General features: G+C 41.3%; 2 protein-coding genes across 4 annotated transcripts in view; one reads left to right on the top strand and one right to left on the bottom strand.

Moving 5' to 3' along the window:
- TBCD (tubulin folding cofactor D) overlaps positions 1–18,795 on the bottom strand; it is a 117,226-nt gene that overhangs the window by 77,079 nt on the left and 21,352 nt on the right. For all 3 annotated transcript variants that reach the window (XM_027691477.1, XM_027691476.1, XM_027691478.1), the window contains 5 exons: positions 17,585–17,717; positions 16,307–16,449; positions 15,442–15,502; positions 15,237–15,311; positions 12,121–12,215 (listed from right to left, as the gene is read on the bottom strand). In XM_027691477.1, coding sequence (XP_027547278.1) covers positions 12,121–12,215; positions 15,237–15,311; positions 15,442–15,502; positions 16,307–16,449; positions 17,585–17,717 — 507 coding nt within the window. The remainder of the gene's footprint in view (positions 1–12,120; positions 12,216–15,236; positions 15,312–15,441; positions 15,503–16,306; positions 16,450–17,584; positions 17,718–18,795) is intronic.
- ZNF750 (zinc finger protein 750) lies at positions 1,575–9,834 on the top strand. Its single transcript, XM_027691479.1, has 3 exons — positions 1,575–1,687; positions 6,129–7,757; positions 8,167–9,834. Exons 2-3 carry the CDS (start codon positions 6,331–6,333, stop codon positions 8,879–8,881), a joined length of 2,142 nt encoding a protein of 713 aa, XP_027547280.1. The 5' UTR covers positions 1,575–1,687; positions 6,129–6,330; the 3' UTR covers positions 8,882–9,834.

Consider the following 18,795-nt stretch of genomic DNA (forward strand, 5'->3'; position numbering starts at 1 on the left):
CCACTAAGCAAAGCAAAGGGTTTGTCTCCTTGGGGCTTCCAGACACTGCCAGACCTTTCTCTGCAGGCAGAATTTTCTACCAGACAAATTTTCTTCAAAATATTTTCCAACTAAATGGAAGAACAATGGACCATAAACACTCCTGTTATTCCATCTAAAGCCAAAGGATTTACAAACCACTAGTGAGTAATGTGACAGTAATATTACACCTTTTTACACTGCTATGCTGCATCACAGGAACATAAAAATAATTTAAAAATAAATTAAAAAACCCACACAAGAGCCACTCTTTTACCTTAAAATTAGTGCTTGCTTGTAATTTGATTTTTTTTCCAGAAAGTTACACCAGCACAGCAAGGAGAAGGACGGTGACCTGTGTACCCACATAGGGAAGTAGATGTCTGTAAATAATTCCACCAAGCCAAAGGCAACACCTTTAAAATTATTTTTAAGACACTGCTTTAGAAACCGATTTTGAAACAACTTTTACCCACTGCCTAAACAGGTTTTGTAGTGACAATTTCCTTATTAATTTTCATTTAGAAGACCACACTTCTGCCACGTATAAAATTCATCATACTTCCTTATTTTAAAGTTTCAATAATCTGCAACTGTCTTATCTATAGAGCAGTGGGTGAAACAAGAGGGTTCTTGTGTTCACCCAGCTGAACTTCAGTTTTGAACAGAAGTTTTAACATCTCAGTGACATTAGAATTAGTAGCCCCTTTGTTTATACATTAACAGGAACGTTTTTTAGACAGAGCCACAACTATCAAAAGATTTTCCTCTTTTACCAACCTGCATGTGAGAGGGTATCGTTTCCCTGAACAACTCAGCCCTGTCACCAGGAGACTGGCAAACACACTAATAAATTTGTCATTTACAAACCCTAAAACCCAACTAAAAGCCGGGCCCGGCACTAATCAGTGGGTGATCAGTTGACTTTCTCCCTTCACCGCTGGATTTCACAGCTCCTGAGCAAACACACAGACACGACAGTCAATCCCTCCTGCGGTGACTCCTTTCCCTTTCCAGGACCTGCACATTTGGCTGTCGATTATAGACAAGCTTTGGCAGGTTCCTGTGGCAAGCGAGCTTGGAGTCAGTTCAGTCCCGCCTTCGGAAAGGAGACTCGTGAAGGACAAAAAGATTTAAATAAAAATGAAGAGGGGGGAGGAAAAAAAACCCAGCAAGAATATTGAAGCTGCGAAAGCATTCAATAAAAAATGTCCGTCTCTATCAAACAAGTAAAACCTTATTTGTAAGCTTTGCTACCTGCTGTGCAGAGTCAGTTCTGCTGCCCACAAGTCACTTGTACAGAAGTTAAAATATCCTCAGTGTTAACTAAGTCATTTCTGACCCCACAACCGCCTCCCAGAGGAAGAGACAGCTCAGAGGCAAAGGTGGTTGTTGGAGGGCACAGGAGCTCTGTTCGATCCCGGGGTGCTGAGGTAATGCTGGAGGAGAGCGGTGGACGCAAACAAATGAATCGTAGCTGCAGGCTGGAGTAATATCAGGTGCATCTCTACACCCCGAGGGCTCAACTCCTACACGCTCAGGTCCCTCCCCTGGAACAGCCTCCTGCAGTTTCACTCAGGGCTCGGGCAGAGAACAGGTACTGCTCTCACAGCAGTGACAGCTCCAGCTCACCCGCGCTCACCACGGCCCTCGGACACCCCTGTGCCTGGTAAGTCCATTCCTTTAGAACATTTTCTTTAAATGAAGTGTGTTTGTGTCCACATCTAAGGAGGAAATGCAGGGTGCTCGGTCCCCAGCTGTCCCAGCAGCCGGGGTTACTCCAGCAGGTGCACTCACGGCACCACTCTCAGCTTTCAGCAGAAAGTTTCAACAGGAGATGGGAATATTTCAGTCTTAGAGAAAATCTAACTCTTGCAAGTTTTTACAGTGATTCACTCTTGTCGGTGCAAAGGGTTTTTTAAGCACCTTTTTTTTTTTTCCTACAGGGAGTTAATGTATTATATTGAAGTATGAGAAAAAGCTGTATAGCTTAAAAATGCTGTGCTTGCTCTGCCAACTCTGCTTCACAGAGTCGTGTCGGGTTCATCTGAAAAGCTCCTATGAAAATAAGGGGCACCAGCTTTGATTTATTAATTTTTCCAGCTTCTGGAAATTTAGCAGAAAATTGGATTGCTTTCCCTTTTCTAGTCAATTGAAGCGTATTAAGACATTGATTTATTAACTTAGTATGTACAAAGATTTTTACTCCTCACCCACGCTGCCTAAGCAACTCATTTAATCTCTGTTTCTGTGCTTCCTCTCGCACGCACGGACACACACACAGAGCTCCTGTGGGTCTGTACCTTCCACACACACTCCCTTCCCAGCCCACTGCTCTCACCCACATTTCCTCCTAATTAACAAACAGTTGCGTTAAAATTTATCTTTCAGTTTGAGGGACCTGGAAGTTCAGCAGGGAGGGGTGGTTAATCGCTGGAAAATCTCAGCTAGAATAAAACTCACAAATCTTGTTCTTGCAACACCCTGGGTAGGTGACAATGGCATGTCCTTGGGTTATGCAATAATGCCACATCACAATATTTTAATTATAGCATGTCCTTCAAAATGTTCCACCCCAGTGAGTCCTCCTGGTCAGAGAGATCCACATCACCAGAAGGAGCCTGCAATAATAATGGGGTGGGCATGACCAGCTGTTACGTACTTTGCTGAAGCAGTGTCCTAAAAAGAAATGTAATTACTGTCCCTGCTTGTAATAAAAGACATTTTGAAATTTCCTCTTTGATCAACTGGGCATCTTAAACAATTTGGACTACTTAAAACCCTAAAAAACAACATGCACAGATCTGTATGCACATATCTCTGTGTGTGTATGAATACACATGTGCCTATGTGTGCATACACTTCTCCCCATGGACATTTGTGTTGATATATTTACACACACACACACAATGTCCAACTACATTCCTGCTTTCTGAACCTGCCAAGAGGTTAAAGGCAAGGAAGGAGCAACAACCTGCTTTTAAAAATAGAAGGAAGAAAACTTGGAGCCATCAGCCTCAGGTTGGAAAGGGCGACAGGTTCGAAAGCCACGGGGAGGTTACTATTGACAAAAACAAACAGCTCAGACAACCTCAAGCTTAACCAATATTGAATAACCTGCTTTCAATAAAAATACAAATAAATAATCTACTGAAGTTTCAAAACTAGAAAATCATAATGATATATAATCATCTGCGTTTCTACAACCATGTCTACAGGAAATAAATTCTCAATCTAAAAAGTTACATAAAAATTATCATCCTGCTATTGAAGATTTTTTCCCATTTTTAAGGATATCATGAGTTATGCATTGAAACTTTAAGAAAAAGAACTATGCATTTTAATTTTTCTAATATTAAATTTTAACTTAAGCAGCACAATACACTGTACAGCTGGAAGCACCTTTATTTATATAGGGACAGTTTTAATTGGTTGGACCTATTTTAAACCATCAATGTCCTTTCTGGCTGTGTTTGTGGGATCAAATAGTTTTAATGGTTTTTAATTATGAAATATGTCCCTCTGCCAGATACTCCCATGTTTTACTTAGAGACTGAAGGAGACATTATCCTTCTTGTCTGGCTTTAGAAATATTTTATTACTGGCACTTTTAAACCATGAGAAAAGAAGGGATTAAATACTAAAAGAGAGAAAGAGAACATTCACCTGGCTGGCACTGACCTAAGTTTAGGAAAGGGTAAACACCCTTTAAAATGAGCTGCTTGCTCTGCACCTCCCAAGTCAGAGCAGCAGGTTCTGGGAGCCATCAAAACAAATTAAATGGAAAGGAATAAGAAGCCTTTGGAATGCTCTCCTGCTGTCTCCACGGCAAAGGAGCTGCAAGGCTCGAAATTTTGAACATTAAAACTGCAACAACACATTTTATCTCATTAAGAAACGATAGTTAATACTCTGTCCAACAGGAATAACTTGAATCAAAGTTAAATACCGAGTACAAAGTCAGGGGGGGAGGACAGGACACACAGGAATTTTCATTATGAAGCAAAGGAAAGCTGGCAGAACGAGGAAATCTAATTACCATCCCTTTATTACAAGTGCTGCACCTGAATGCAGATTCGGACGTTATCATAAATGGCTCAGCTAAGAAAGAGATGCAGTTTTGACAACAATATCTTTTTTTCAAGAATAATTAGTACAAGCACTTCCAAGAAGATACAAAGAATAACAGGTCCAAACTGACTCAACCAAGTCCATTGCAAACTTTCCATGTTAGTTATACATCATTAGTCAAAAATAAATGCAACAAGTTCACTCAAGGCAGAGAAAAAAAGTCCAGTTCCCTATCTGGATCTCTCCTCCTATGCCTCAATATTTCATTTATGTAATGTAAAAACCATTTTTGTTAATCTTTCAAAGGAATCCTGACTATTGTAATTTTAAATATTTTAAAATACTATATGACTTTTTTTTTAATTTACTGAACTACCATTTCAACCAGGCTCCAGTGACAAGACTTTAACATGCTGCTGCATTTTTGTTGTTGTTATAGTATCAGTATCCAACTCAAACAACTAACAAAGCTTTGTTAAAACCTGAAAAACAAAAAGCTACTTCTCTAGACATTCCTTTTTCTTTAATCTGAAGCACATTTAACAGTTTGTTAGTTTTAGGAAAAAGCTTGATTGTTTTTTCCACTTAAAGAGCAGCTTTGCATTTTTCAGGGTGCCTTCACAATTACTATTTTAACAAAATTAATATTTCTATGACATCAGAAACAACATTTAATACAATTTGCTAGAATTACTGTACCTGATGAAACAAGCAGCAATTCTGTAGCTTTGCCTTCAGTTTTCATCATGTGTTGCCTGTCATTTTCTATTAAATAATCTCTGATTTAAGAAATGCAAAACATCTCTGCTTTAACTAAAATCTCGCAGCACGTAATTACCAGCAATTCTTTTCATAAACTCAGGATTTTAATACTCCTAATTCAAACTTCTATGTAAAAAGCTTTCTTTAGGAAAAAAAAAAAAGGAGCTATCTCGTCACCCTTACAATTAATATTCCTGTAGTTTCGGGTAACACAATAGATACAGTAGGTGGTTTTGCAACAGTCATCATTTTGATAATGATGCTTGTAGTTCATGATGAAATCATCAGTTTTTAGATCTCTGCCATAACACATCCTATAAAATCATGAGAACTTGACTGCGAGAGTTTCTCACGCCTTCAGAATCAGTGAACATAATGGAACAAGCCGGTACAAGCCCTCCCGACTTATCTACCCAGCAAATCACTGGGCTGGATAAAGTATCCACAACCTCCGTTTTTCCAGAGAAAGGCAGATAGATCCTTCCCCCATAAATCAATTGCTGTCAGACACTTTTTTCCCCTGAGTTAACACACTTGGGTGTTCGTGTTAACTCCGTGCAATCGGCGAGGAGCCACACGCAGCAGGAGGACGGGGGAAGTGTTTATCAGGCAGAGGATTCCATTAGTCAGACACTGCAGTGCTCATTTCTCTTAATTGAATTAGGAAGAGGAAGAAAATCGGTGTGGTTTTATCCTTCGAGAGATTGGCCACTTTTGAGGTATCCACTGAGACTGGGCTGTTGGGAAATGCCACCCCAGTGAAGAGGGGCTGGTCAGTCCCAGAAAGAGCCCAGTCAGCTGCCCAAGTGCAACCCGTCCACCCCACCCTGTGTCACCAGAGCAGGAAATTCCCTCCTCGCTCTCCCCGACCGGCCCGACAGGCTCACCCCACATCCAGCCGCTGCCGGGACCTGCCCCTTCCCATCCCACCCACCTCCACTCCTCTCTCAACAGCTCCGCCTGGATTTCTACTTTCATCTTCTCAATGAACGTTCCCTGGGTTTTCAAAGGGAACTCCCCTGAGCCGGCAGCAGGGGCAGGTGACAAGTGCTGCTGCTGGAAATTAGGCCACTTGTGTGACTGTGTCTGGGTGCAGGAGGATGCCAAAGGTCAATGCCTGTCCAACTCAGGTCTGGCATCCAGCACTTCTGTTTTGTTTTAACAAAAAACCCCATCACAATTTATGCAGTACAAGGGGGAATGCAGTTAAGAGAATGCACTACTTTGTATTTTGTTCCAGTGTTCCACCACAGCTAATTTCAAACTTTGTGTTACAGTTCCTGCACTACCAGTGGCAAAAGCGCTGTTTTCCAGCACCCTCTTCCCTGAGACACCGCGGGAGCTTCTCCTCACCTGGGAAGAAGGATTCTAGAAACCTGAAAAACCGGAAACATCACGAGGCTACGACTGAGGAAGGCGAACCACAAGAAAGTTTTTATAAAGAACCATTACATTTAATTGTTTAAAGCAGAAAAAAAAATGAGCCTCCTCAAAGAACGCAAACCCAAGAAGCCTCATTACATCCCAAGACCACCGGGAAAGCCGTTCAAGTACAAGTGTTTCCAGTGCCCCTTCACTTGCAATGAGAAATCCCATCTCTTCAACCACATGAAGTATGGCCTCTGCAAAAACTCCATCACTTTAGTGTCGGAGCAGGATCGAGTCATCAAGTGTCCAAAGAGCAGTTCCCTGGAGCCCAAACAGATCAATCAGCTTGAATCTCCCGTCAAACCAACCTCCTCCAAATCTGTCACAAACGGACTGTCGAGCCTCGATTCAAAGCCTCAATATCCTTTTGCAAAAGAAGATGCCAAGGAAAACGTTGAGTTACAAAACCAGGCCACAAACGCAGCGATTCAAGGACAGAAACCTGCGCTCCCGAAGGAAATAAGCCCTGCCAGCTCCGCAGCAGAAAGTGCCCTCGGCGTGCAGCCCCTGATGGAGGGCATGGTGAGGCCCTCGGCCTTCGTTCCCGTCGGAGAACACCGGGACAGCAAAGGCCCGGAAATCAGTGAAGCGTCTGAAATCCTGTCCCTCTCTAACAAAAGCTCCCCTTTCCACACCAAGTCTGCGTTTCATGCACCAGCTCACCCGTGGAAGGCGGGTTCTCCTTTCCTCCCAGAGTTCCCACACAAAGTCGCTCCCACAAAAGGCTTTGGTTCCATTTCACCTTACATGCAACCGATGATTCCCGAGTACTCCCCCCACTTCTATGAGCACAGGCTGGCCATCTACACACCCTACCTGCTCCCAGGTAACTCGGAGTGTGAAAGCTCTGCCCTCTCTGTCTATGGAGCACAAGATCAAAGACACTTTCTTCCCCACCCTGGGCCACTTCCGAAACCTATAAATCCATCAGCATACGAACACTATCGATTGTTCCAACAATATCACTCCACTCCACCGATACCATATGGATTTTGTAGGCCAACAGATCCCCCATTTTACAGATTTTCACACGTAGCTGGTATAAACAGGGATCAAAACTCTCATCTGATGGAAGAAACTACCTTGCTGTACCCAGCTTCTTTAAGCCCTTCCCAACAATACCCTCTAAGCTCACATAAAAAACAAGCAGACTATGAAAAAGAAATGACATTGTTGCACGGCAAAGGTAACCCCAAGGATGACCAAAATGAAAGAGAGAATGCCAAAATGAGCCCTCTCGCGGGAAGCGCAGCAACGGGCTCCCCTGGCAGACCCAGCCCCACCAACTTCACCCAGACAAGCCACGCGTGCGAGGGCTTATTTGACCTCTCCAACAAGTCATCTTCCACATCCCTGGGCAAGTATGACCAACCAGAAGAAAACTTCACTGCCTTCAGACCCGTGAGAAAAAGCACTGACCAAGCGACTGCACTTCCAGGTGTGCAGACACAGCAGGAGAGAGGGGACTCACCCACCAGGTAAAGTAACAAAATCACTTTGCAAGTGCTTGTCAGGTTTACCAGGGGCACGCAAAGATAGATGGGCACGTGTCATGCAATGCCCCTTAAATATATTTAAATGTACAGCAGGGAGATATGTTCTGTACTAACTGTGCACAGCACAGTGCAGCCCACAGCAGCCCACTCATTCTCTTTAAGTCTACCAGGCATTTCCAAAGCAGTAACTATGTGTGTGTTTGTGTACTTCAGGGAATCACTTGTATTACAGTGATAAGTCTGGTGAAAGGGACTTGGGGAGTTGAAGGAGAAACAACAAAATTGTCAGACTTCTAGCCTAGGAGTCCAGATTTTTTCCTCCTCCTGCCCCTCAGCCCCAGTTTGAAAGAGCAACTGATAATGACTTCTCTTTTCTCCTCATTCCTTTCAGCATTAACGTCACTGATGAAGACTCACACACACAGACTGATGGCCAGAACAACGCAGGCTCACTGTCCAACCCGGAGGAAGACACGGGGATAGCTCCTCTCAATCTCTCCAAAAAGGCCGACACGAGCACAGGACCTATCCACGAGCACGTGTACAAAACCCCACCCAAACCAGACAGGCAGAGCTTTCTGGACCTGCAGGACGTGCCCCTGAACCTCTCGGTGAAGGATTCCTGTAACACAGTGAGCCTGAAAACGTCCTTCCACACCCCGTCTCAGGACAACGGCGCCGCCGCCCCCGGCACCGAGAGCGAGAGCTCCGGGGCAGAGGGAGGCAACCCCAAGAACCCCACCAGCAGTGCCTGTGACAAATCCTTCCCGGGACAGCGCGGCGAGGCCCAGGATTTGCGGCTCATGGAGAGCTGTGACGAGCAGAAGCAGACGGCGGCCGTGGCCCTGTGCCAGCTGGCCTCGTACAGCCCCGGCACGGCCCGGCTGGACAGCGACGGGCAGAGCCCCCAGGACAGCAAAGCTCCGGCCACGGAAGCCTCCTGTAATTCCTCTGATGCTCAGGATACTCAGTGCAATCAGAAAGTTAAGGGGCAAAAAAGGACAAATCAAAAAGAATCCGCAAAGGCCCAGCAGGGCGCTAAGAGAGTCAGGCCCAATGACTGCAGCAGAGTCTTCACCTTGAGGAAGAGGACAAGAGTGTCTTAATCCTCCCCTTTCTGGTCACAGGAGCTGGTTACCAGCAACATCACAAAATTCCTACAGCGTGTCTCTCATTGGACTTGGCCCTTGACAAGATACATTCCATCTCTCCATTGTAAATAATGTTTATAATTTTATATTAATATTTTTAAGTAACTGAACTTTGCCTTGTATAAGCTCAGGTTTTGATGAGTGAATTTTTGCATTCATTACTAAAGCCAAAGTACATTAGATGAATCTTTAAGGGGTTTTTGCAATTGTATTGATGTAAAATAACTTTTACAACTTCTTTTCTTAAAAGATGTTTAAGCTCTAGGAATAATATTGCTCAACGACATGCTGTCATAGTCTTTTTTCAGGTTTAACTTCATCCAGTAGAGGGGGGTTTTTGTCTTTTTTCTTTGACAACCTTTTTATGTCACTGTGCAGTAGTTTAAATAAGCTTAAGATTAAACCTGGCTATTCAGAATTTACTGTAAAAACTGCTCTGTGTATGAATGCACTTTGCCATTCTGCCATAAGACAGAACAGATCAAATTTAGTTACTCAGAGACAGATGCCAGTTTAACCAAACTGACCCAAAACCTGTGCAAGTGAGCTCTCCTCACACTGACTAAGAGCAAGATTCAAGTCAAACCAAAGAAAGCCTGCATGGGTTTAACAAATGCAGTTCATGTTCAACTTTAAATGAATCACTATGAAAACAACCATGAAAATATGAAGAACTAAACAGTTAAGGTGCCTGCTTTGCTGAGGTTAGACAGACACTGGGCAGCCTTCAAACTCCAGGCCTAAAAGGTTATTTATATAATTTATTTCACCTGAGGCAAACTCTCCTGGTGAAGGTCCTGTTTCAGTATGTGTGTATCACTCACTGTCATTTTCTGTGTGCTTCTACAGACAGCCCAAACTAATTCCTGCTTCTATGACTGTATATAAACTGGCAATTTTTCAAATAAATCTTGTGATCTGTATTTAAAATATATGGAAAGTCGTTCATGAACACAAACGCATGCACTACACTATAACATGTATGTTGAAGGAAAATCAGCAAGAAATTGCTAACTAAATTTTCAGTGGACAACCAGAATTTTGGCATGAACACCCATCAACCCTAAAGGAGCTTCTTTCAGATGCAAATTCATTATGCACATCAATTCATCCCTAATTCAGCTCCACATAACAAAGCTCAAAATTCCTCCTGCCTTAAAGCTGCTGTCCAGCTTATCCAAACTGCTACAAAAGTTTTAACTAAAATAAGGCTGCTCCCCTGTGTAAATTTGCACAGTGGCACTATCAGTGTAAGGATAAACCCAGAGCGAGTGTTATTCACATAAAACCATGGGTATGCATTTCTCACTGATCATTATTCAGGTAAGATACATCCTCCCCTGCCTGAGCATCACTAGTAGGTGTGAACCTACATAAGGAAGTGGAGCTGCATTTAACACAATGCAGAATTCCCAGATTTTTTCCCCTCATGTTTCGTGCTGTGGTGCTTTGAGCTGATGGCTCAGCCAGAGCATTGTAACCAGTTCAGCATTAAACAGTAAATTACAGGGGTTCAGCTTCTGAGCTAAGAAACAAAATGGGAATACATTGATCTTTAATTTCATCTTTCACGGAGAAAAGCTTTTCCCACATTATCAGAAGGCAAGAATAGCAACCTGAGTTTGAACAGAGGGAATGAGGTAACAGGAAAAGCTCAATTAACTCAAATGACAACAGCAAACAGTAAGTCAGGGTGATGTACCGAGCTCTACATCAGTATGTCATTAAATAAGGAGAAAGGGCTGCTTTGCAGTCCAAGTTTAAAGCTTCAAGCTTAGGATAGGCACTACCAAATCCCTAATTTCCAAACACAAAATCACAGAGTCTAGTGTCACCACTGCTGCTTTTCACACTACATTAAGCTATTTGCCTCACTATTCTCTGGAAGCAGAAAGTTTCACAGTTTTCCATAATTTAGAAAAAATCTCATGTATCTCTTTTCTTATTAATTTGAATTTAAGTGAACAAGGAAAACCTTCTTGGTGGTTTTTCCATACACTTCAAGGATTTATTCTCCCCCAGTTCTATACAAATATTATCCATAAAAACAAGCTCCAGCAATGAAGTTTACCTGATCTCCCCTCCTCAAATTAAATAAAAACCTCTGACATGAGGTTATCCAGATTCCCTGACAGAGGTGTAGAGTTTTGCTTTTGTCAGAGGCTTACCTTTGGAGGATTTTCCATTCATGATTCCTCAGCTTCAAGCTGGGAGGTTTTTAACTGTTTCACCTTTATCACGTAAGGGCAAAAGTAATTAAAAAGGGAAACCAACTGAAGGCTCACTGCACAAACCTTCTCACGTGCAGCACGTGCCACACTGGACATGAATTCTTTCTATGAAGACACAGTAATAAACTGTATTAAATGCCATATTTTACACATCTTCAGAATAGGAAAGATTTGGCAACCCAACTTACTATTATAAAACACCAGTTTTGAAACATTTTTGAAATTCAGTGTTCAACTTCTCTGTTCAACACAGGAGCACCAGAGGGGATCCAAACAACCATCTGGAACAAGACACTGCTGTAAAAGCAGCCAAGAGTGGATGTGTACTGCTACACTGTGCTTTTGTCATTCCCACTCTGTAAAACATTGATCAAAATCACAGAGAACTCCTCCTTTTCACATTAGTATCTCTGTACTTCAATGTATGTTGAAAACTACAGAACACACAAAGAAACAATTCCTCTGCCCTGTTCTTTTTCTTTCCATCCTGCTATTTCAAAAACCCATTAAAAGCATAAACAGTTAATGTATAAATTACATGAAACTGGCCTTTGAAATTTAACCAGAAACAAACACCACAAGCTACTGGCTTTAAAGTGCAAGTTAGTCATCAATTATTTAACATATTCTATTTAAATAATGACACTGACACAATATAGAGACATTCAGAATTATTTTATACAATTGCACAAAGAAACATGGGAGGGAGGAAGAAAGAAAAAAACCCCAAGAAATTATTCCATTTTGGAAAGAAATATTTATTAAGTATAAAAAAGGCACACCCAAGCCAATGCTTTGACAGAAGTACTTAAATATCCCCATGGGTGTATGTTTTACTCCAGAATTCAATACTTCACTCATCGTTCAGCACACTCACATCAGCAAATTCCAGCCTATTGCCACACATTTGATCTCTAATAATATAAATTGTTATTTCATGAACTTACATGAACTCCAACTCACCATCTGAAATTCGGGAAGGGAGCAGCAATCCTCTCCTGCCCAGCTCGGCCAGGGCCAGGCACCCCCCGTGCCACGCGTTGTCCGTCTCCTGGAAGCTGGTGTTAGAACAAAATTGGGTTAAAACTGACCCTCCCTTTCCAAATTTCATTTCTCAGGGTGAATCCCTAACACTTTAAAAGACCCCTCTCATCCAAACCAGCATGTGCTTATTGTGTTATTGACCCTGCTGGACTTGTAAAATAGAAGAATGACAAGTTGAACATGTTTACCTTCCCATTTGTGCAACATAAATACTGCTATAAATGTGACCAAATAAGCAAAAAACCCACTTATGACTATAAATGTAACTCAGCACAAAAGAGTATAATACCTGAAACTCATCTAGAAAAGGAAAACAACTTCCTAGTACACTGTAAAAGATGTAGATTTACAGAATAGACCCAAAATAACCAATGAATTTAGTGCCAAACACAGTCCTTAACTTGCAAAAGAGGTTCAAAAGTTCCCAACAAACACATTACAGGAGTTTATGCATTGAGCAAACAGTGGTGTTTATCTACCTTTAAAAAGCATAAACAAGAGAAACTTGTAGTGAACACAGTAAAAAATACCCCAAATGGCAAACAATTTGTGGTGGGCAGAAAACGAGTGGGAAGGGGAAAGGTTGAATGCTACAGGGTTAAACATACACAAAGTTCATTTTGTATTAAACTAGGATTAGGAATCTGAGAATAAAACACTGAACAGACAGACTAGGTCATATCAAAGCTTCATCTCTCCCAGAATCCCCTCTCTGACAAGGACCAAGAGCAGATGCTCAGCCAAAGATGGAGCATGAAGGACCATTCCCTTATTGCTTCCCCCTGGCTCTGGCAATCACCAGCAGACACTGCTCCAGCCACAGGTTGCAGCCAGATGCCATATTTAATAACCTCTGAAGGGACTCTCTTCCATTAATTTGTATAATCCCTTTTTGAACTCCCTTTACACTTTTGGCTCCCGTAACATCCCGTGGCAATGACTTCCACAGGTTAATTATAATTGCGTGAAAATGCACTTCCTGATGCTTCCCTGCTCTCACATCACGGGAGAGAGTGAAGTGTAAACAACCACTTGCTTTCCCCTTCCTCCACATTGATAATGGAGATACATAAAATCACGTCCCTCTGCTTTTTCTTTCCACCTGTAAGCAGCTCCATCAATTAAATCACTTTTGAATGTTCAGTTTTGTTATCTCTTCCTTTCCTAATATCCAACATTCCATTTGCCTTCTTTTCCCTGTCAGCTGCTGAGCACTTCAACATTTGGACAGGTCAGTGGCTTCCAGCTGTTTTACAGTGAGCAGCATTTGTCTCAAAAGCATCAGTTTGCATTCATTAGACATTATATTTTATATGTCATTTACTGGCTCGTTACTTAATTTGGGCTTCTCTAACATTTTCCTGTCCACTTTAGCTCTCCCTACATTAAATCAACTTTAAATCATCAGCTGATTTCGTCACCTCCTTGTTCCTCTTTTTCCAGGATTCTTTATGGGTACATTGAACAGCACAGGGTTCACACAGACCCTGGCAGGATGATCATTTCCCTACACTGTGAAAAATGATCCCTTATTTCTTCACTGACTCTTGTCTACATATAACCTATCTACATATAAGAAATCCTTTATTCTTATCCCAAGAGATATAGCCAAGTGCCTCTGAAGAGCAACTGATTTATTCTTATTTTGGACACATTTAGTCAGAGAACCCAGCAGAGATTCCCTCTGTCCTTGCCTACGTTTGTTCCCAGGTGTTCCTGAAGAAAGCAGGTCACTCAATTACTAGTTGAGTTACTCATCCCTATGACTTGAAAAACAAGGAAAGAAAACACTCTGAGTGCAGGTCTTTGAAGCTCCAGGGATAATTGAGATCAGCAGCACCTCTTAAATTAATCACAGTACCACAGTGGAAGGATCATCTAAGTGGATACTTTCCTTGCAAGTTTTTAAGACTTTATACCTTCTTTCTTTTTAACGTGTCATCCTTTGAGCTGGTATTTTTAATTTGTACTCTCAACAAATGTGTGAAGACTTCTTAAAACTGAGTACATCTGAGTGACAAACTGAACATGACCAGTATTTCCTGTCAATAAAGAAATTCTTTTTGTTACTGGCTTACTCTAAACCACTAGTTTAGATTTTCAGGTACTCAATGGAGACCCGATGAGCAATTTGATATTTAAAAAAAGCAAATGAGACTTGTTTAATAACTTAGTCCTTTACATGCCCTGACATCCAACACTGAAGTGCTCCAAAAGAACATCCTCATAGTTCTTTGTGACCCAGCTGGAGATTAAACTGGCCCCAAAGCCCCTCTGACACAGCCACAGCACAAGCCTTAGCAAGAGGGTAAGAACCAACATATTGCAATGCTCTCAAAAACACTTCCAAACTCTGGCAGATCATGGGCAAGTTCACAGACAAAGAGCACACTTTTTATTCAGGCAAGTACTTTCAGTATCCACAAGGTCCTGTGGCAAGAAGTTTTCCCACTTGAACTCTGTGCTGCACCAATAACCACACTTTGTCTTTATTCCAAACCTGCCACCTGATGCTTGAGTTTGCTTCTAGTAAAATAAAATGTAGAGGGCAACCATTTCCACACCATTCCCCAGTTCATAAACCTCTATTATACCCCATTTATTCCTCACTCTTCCTATGTGTTTCAGCCTCCCCTCACACAAAGATGGCTTGTTACCTCTGGTGATCCTCACAACCCTTCTGAACATCATTTCCTGTGTCACTGCATTTCTGAGGATGGACACTACACTCAAGACATGAGCCTTGAGCACACCAGGAACTTCTAAAGCAGCAAGTTAATGAGCGTTTTTTTATTCTTCCTAAGTTCAACTTCAGTCCTCCCACCTTACCTTCGAATGGGGTCAAGAGGAAGGGTTAGGAATAATTTCTTTATTGAATACCCTTAGCCCATCTGTGCCTTCAAAGATTTTGAAATCTGGGAGAAGGACAGTAACAAAGTTAACAGATTTTTAGACCTGTCTCCCTAACTCTTGTCTCCCTGTTCCACAAGCAGCCATATTTCAGATGCATGTAAAGTCTGCAATAAGATTTTTACCTGAAACAGTCTAACAAAGACCCGATCACGTCATCTGCTAATTCTTTTGGAAGTCTTCCAGTTATTCTACCAATTCTACAGAAGTTAAAAGAAAGAGAAGCATACAGTGACTCATTAGAACTGCAGTCAGCTAGTAAGTCATAAAAAAAATTAGTATTTCTATATTGTTTACTTCAGTTGATCAGAGTAACCACAACAGACCTACCCTTTGGCTGCAGACCACCTGACGATGGTGTCTTTGTCCTTCAGCCCAACCAACAATTGCTCTGCAAATAATTTTATTTTAAAAAAATCAAATTATTCTCATTAAACACCAGAAAGATTTCTTAAAATGTTCTAAATTCATCTTCCTCTTAAAAACCTGCCTCTTTAATAAAAACCTTTGTATCTAGATTTCTTCAGTTAGTCACCCTTGTACAACTCAAAAATCAAAGAAACATGTCTAAATTGTTTTCAAAAAGAGAAAATCAGATTTGAAATTTTAAGTGGTGTAAAAGATTCAAAATGGAGGTCATGGAGCTTTTTGCAGAGGTTCATTAGATTATTCAGTCATAAAAATCTTCTGATGCAATTTTGGCCTATTTATTCACACAATATTCACCAGCCAGCAAGCAGAGGACCTGCTGTACATCTGCATACTATTAAAAATGCTGTTCCTTTCATACTACCACGGTCTAAAAATTAAACCATAACTCTTCAGCTTTCATGTGACATAATTTTTTGGTGTGTATTTCATTATAAATTTTAATTCAGCCTTCCATTTGTGAAAGGTTCAAGGTACCTCTTTCACATTACTGGATAAAACTGGTAAAACACATTTCAGTATCTCCATGCTCCAATCCCACAAGAAGCGCTCCAGTACTGACTTTCTGCTTGAGATGCTGAAATCCAAATAATCTGACAAAATATAAACTATTTTAATCAGTTGCACAGACTGCAATTTTAGAGTCTTTCCAATTGTTCACGTTTAGCACAGACACCCACGTGACTTTCTTACCCCTAAGAGGGTTGTTTTCCAACATATGTTTAATTTGTGGCACTACAACAATTTCTCCCCAGTTTTAACACACCTACAACGTTTTCAATCTCTGCTGGAATGTCATATTCCTCATCATCATCAGCTTCAGCAGCAGCAGCTTCTCTCTTTTGGTTCTGCACAACAGCACCCTGAGCCTGCAGGTTGGCAGCCAGAGAGCGACAGCCACGCTGGTACCTGCACAACAAACACACGTTGCATTGATTTTTCTGATTTATTTTCCAACTGAAATAGGGATATGCTGACACAAAGCCTGTCTGTCACATTCCCACACCTCCCAGGTTACAGCTCTCCACTTATTTAGTGGCTGCTTTAAAGGAAAGGGAGAAGTATCCCACTCTCCTTCCTCCTGACCCAGTTGTCTATTTTCCAAGGTGAGAAGAGCCAGACTATTCAAATGGTTCCTTTTCATTATCCCGCCCTTTCCTGTTTCAGTATAACCTATTTTCCACTGCTGACAATAAAGAGAGGCGAAATTCCCATGCCCTGAAAGACTCTCTGAAACCTAAAAAAAAAAAAAATAAATTAATAAAATCAGCTTATTAAAAATTGTTTTTTAAATGTTAAAGCCGGTTTAGTACTTTCTGACCAAGCTGTACTCGGATATTTAGCCCCTGGTGTAGATGCATTCTTACAAAAGATAGACTTTACATGCTAAACTGACTTTTGCCATGGGGCAAGGTACATTCTCCACCTAAAAAGAATTTTCTATGCCTAAGGATGTTCTCAAAACCTGGTAAAATAAATACAATAAAAATAGTCACCAAGGAAGCCTGCAATTTTAAAATATCAGTGCGAGAAATCTCAAAAAGAGTTTGCCCTCTGGCAGTACATAAAACCAGACACCAAAACCTGACTAATATGCAAAACCAGAGTGGGATTGCAAACCACTTTTCCCCTGTGAACTTTCTATCGAATCAGGGTAGTACCAGGTAATGGAAAAAGTTATGTTCACTCTTACAAAATTGTACTAAATCAGGAACAAAGGTCGGTGTCTTCCCATATTCCATGAGTTCTGCATTATATGGGAACAGGCTTCTGCTTGTGCAACGTGCAAAGCCAGATTTGACTAATCCCAGCCCCAGTTCATGTTCCAAAATTGAAAAAAATTACAGGAAACTACAGCAGAAGAAATCTACTTTTTCCAAATAGTACAAATGAACAATACGTTCGTTCCCAAATAACACAGGGATTTCTTTCTCTTTTAGACAAGCTTAGGAGGGCAGAAGGCAAACATATAGATTCAGGTATTTCTTAGTTTTTTGTCCTTTTGGATTTCATTTTTTTTTAACTATTCCACCTTTAAACTGACCTCCATTTTGCCACCTTTGGCTTCACAAATGTCAGCCCCAGTCTCTGAACCAGTTTCATGCCCAGCTTGCGCAGGACCATCTGGTTGCTCTCTGACAACTTGCACTTGTCCAGACACTCGAGCACAGTAACAGCTGGAAGACAAAACAAAATGCTTTTCAAAAAATCTTGCTATGAAAATCTTAAAGTTTTGAATGTCCCTTAGAAGATTCAAATTTTTAAAGGTGCTACTGAAATGCAAATGCCTTATTACCTACTTTGTAGTAGCTCTGACACTGGTCAAATAGTGGCAATACCCTTCGCTGCCCAAGCAGGAAGGATGGCTTTGAGGATTCATTTTGACTATGAAAATGATAATCTACATTCTGAGAGTGCTTATGCCTCTAATTCTCACTGGCAGCAACGTGTTCAAGTGTATTGCAGGGTCTAAGAATTTTCAGTAATCTAACAGAACCAAGATTCAGAAAATATTCATTTACTCAGAAAACTCATCAGTTCCTGCACACCCAGGGAGCTTTCCCTTTCCTTGTTCAGTGTTTTCAGGCAGCACCAACTTAACTCCTCTGGCACAGAGACTTTTATGAGGATGGATGTCCATAAACATTTAGACATGAGAAACACTGTGTATGTGTAAACAGTCGGCCACAAAACCTCTCATCTGGGCACATCAAAGGGAACAAAGTTATTTGTCCAGCAAAGTAAAAAAACACAGGGAAAGGAGAATCTTGGGCTAATGAGTGTAAGGCTCCAGGTTTCCAAATTTTCACAGGGAACCCATGCCTGTCACAAATAAAAAAGACCTTTTGTAATTTTATCAGGCTGAAAATAATTGTTGATTGAAGGCTGACCATGAGCTATTAGAGACTAATGACCTGGGCTATGAAGGACCATCATTCTTCCAAACAACACTGCACACGAGGAATCACACTGGCAGAATGCTCTGCAACCTCTTCCTCCAGTATCAGGGTTTTCAAAATACAGAGATCAAAGAAAATCCAATTATTTCAAAGTCTGAAAAGTTGTAGGACACGACTTACAAACCTCCTCAGTCTTTGAAAAGGCAGGGGATGGATCCTGACCTACTAAAATACTAATAAATGATCCATGCAGACAACAAGGTGAAGCCAGAGATGGTGACCATTGCTTGGACACCTTCCAGCAATCTGGATTTTTTGGAGTTATAAAAGCTTGAGAGACTGATGGTTTAGGAGG

The sequence above is a fragment of the Neopelma chrysocephalum genome, unplaced genomic scaffold (assembly GCF_003984885.1).
Source record: "Neopelma chrysocephalum unplaced genomic scaffold, ASM398488v2 Primary Assembly neopelma1_84, whole genome shotgun sequence".
Lineage (NCBI taxonomy): Eukaryota > Metazoa > Chordata > Aves > Passeriformes > Pipridae > Neopelma > Neopelma chrysocephalum.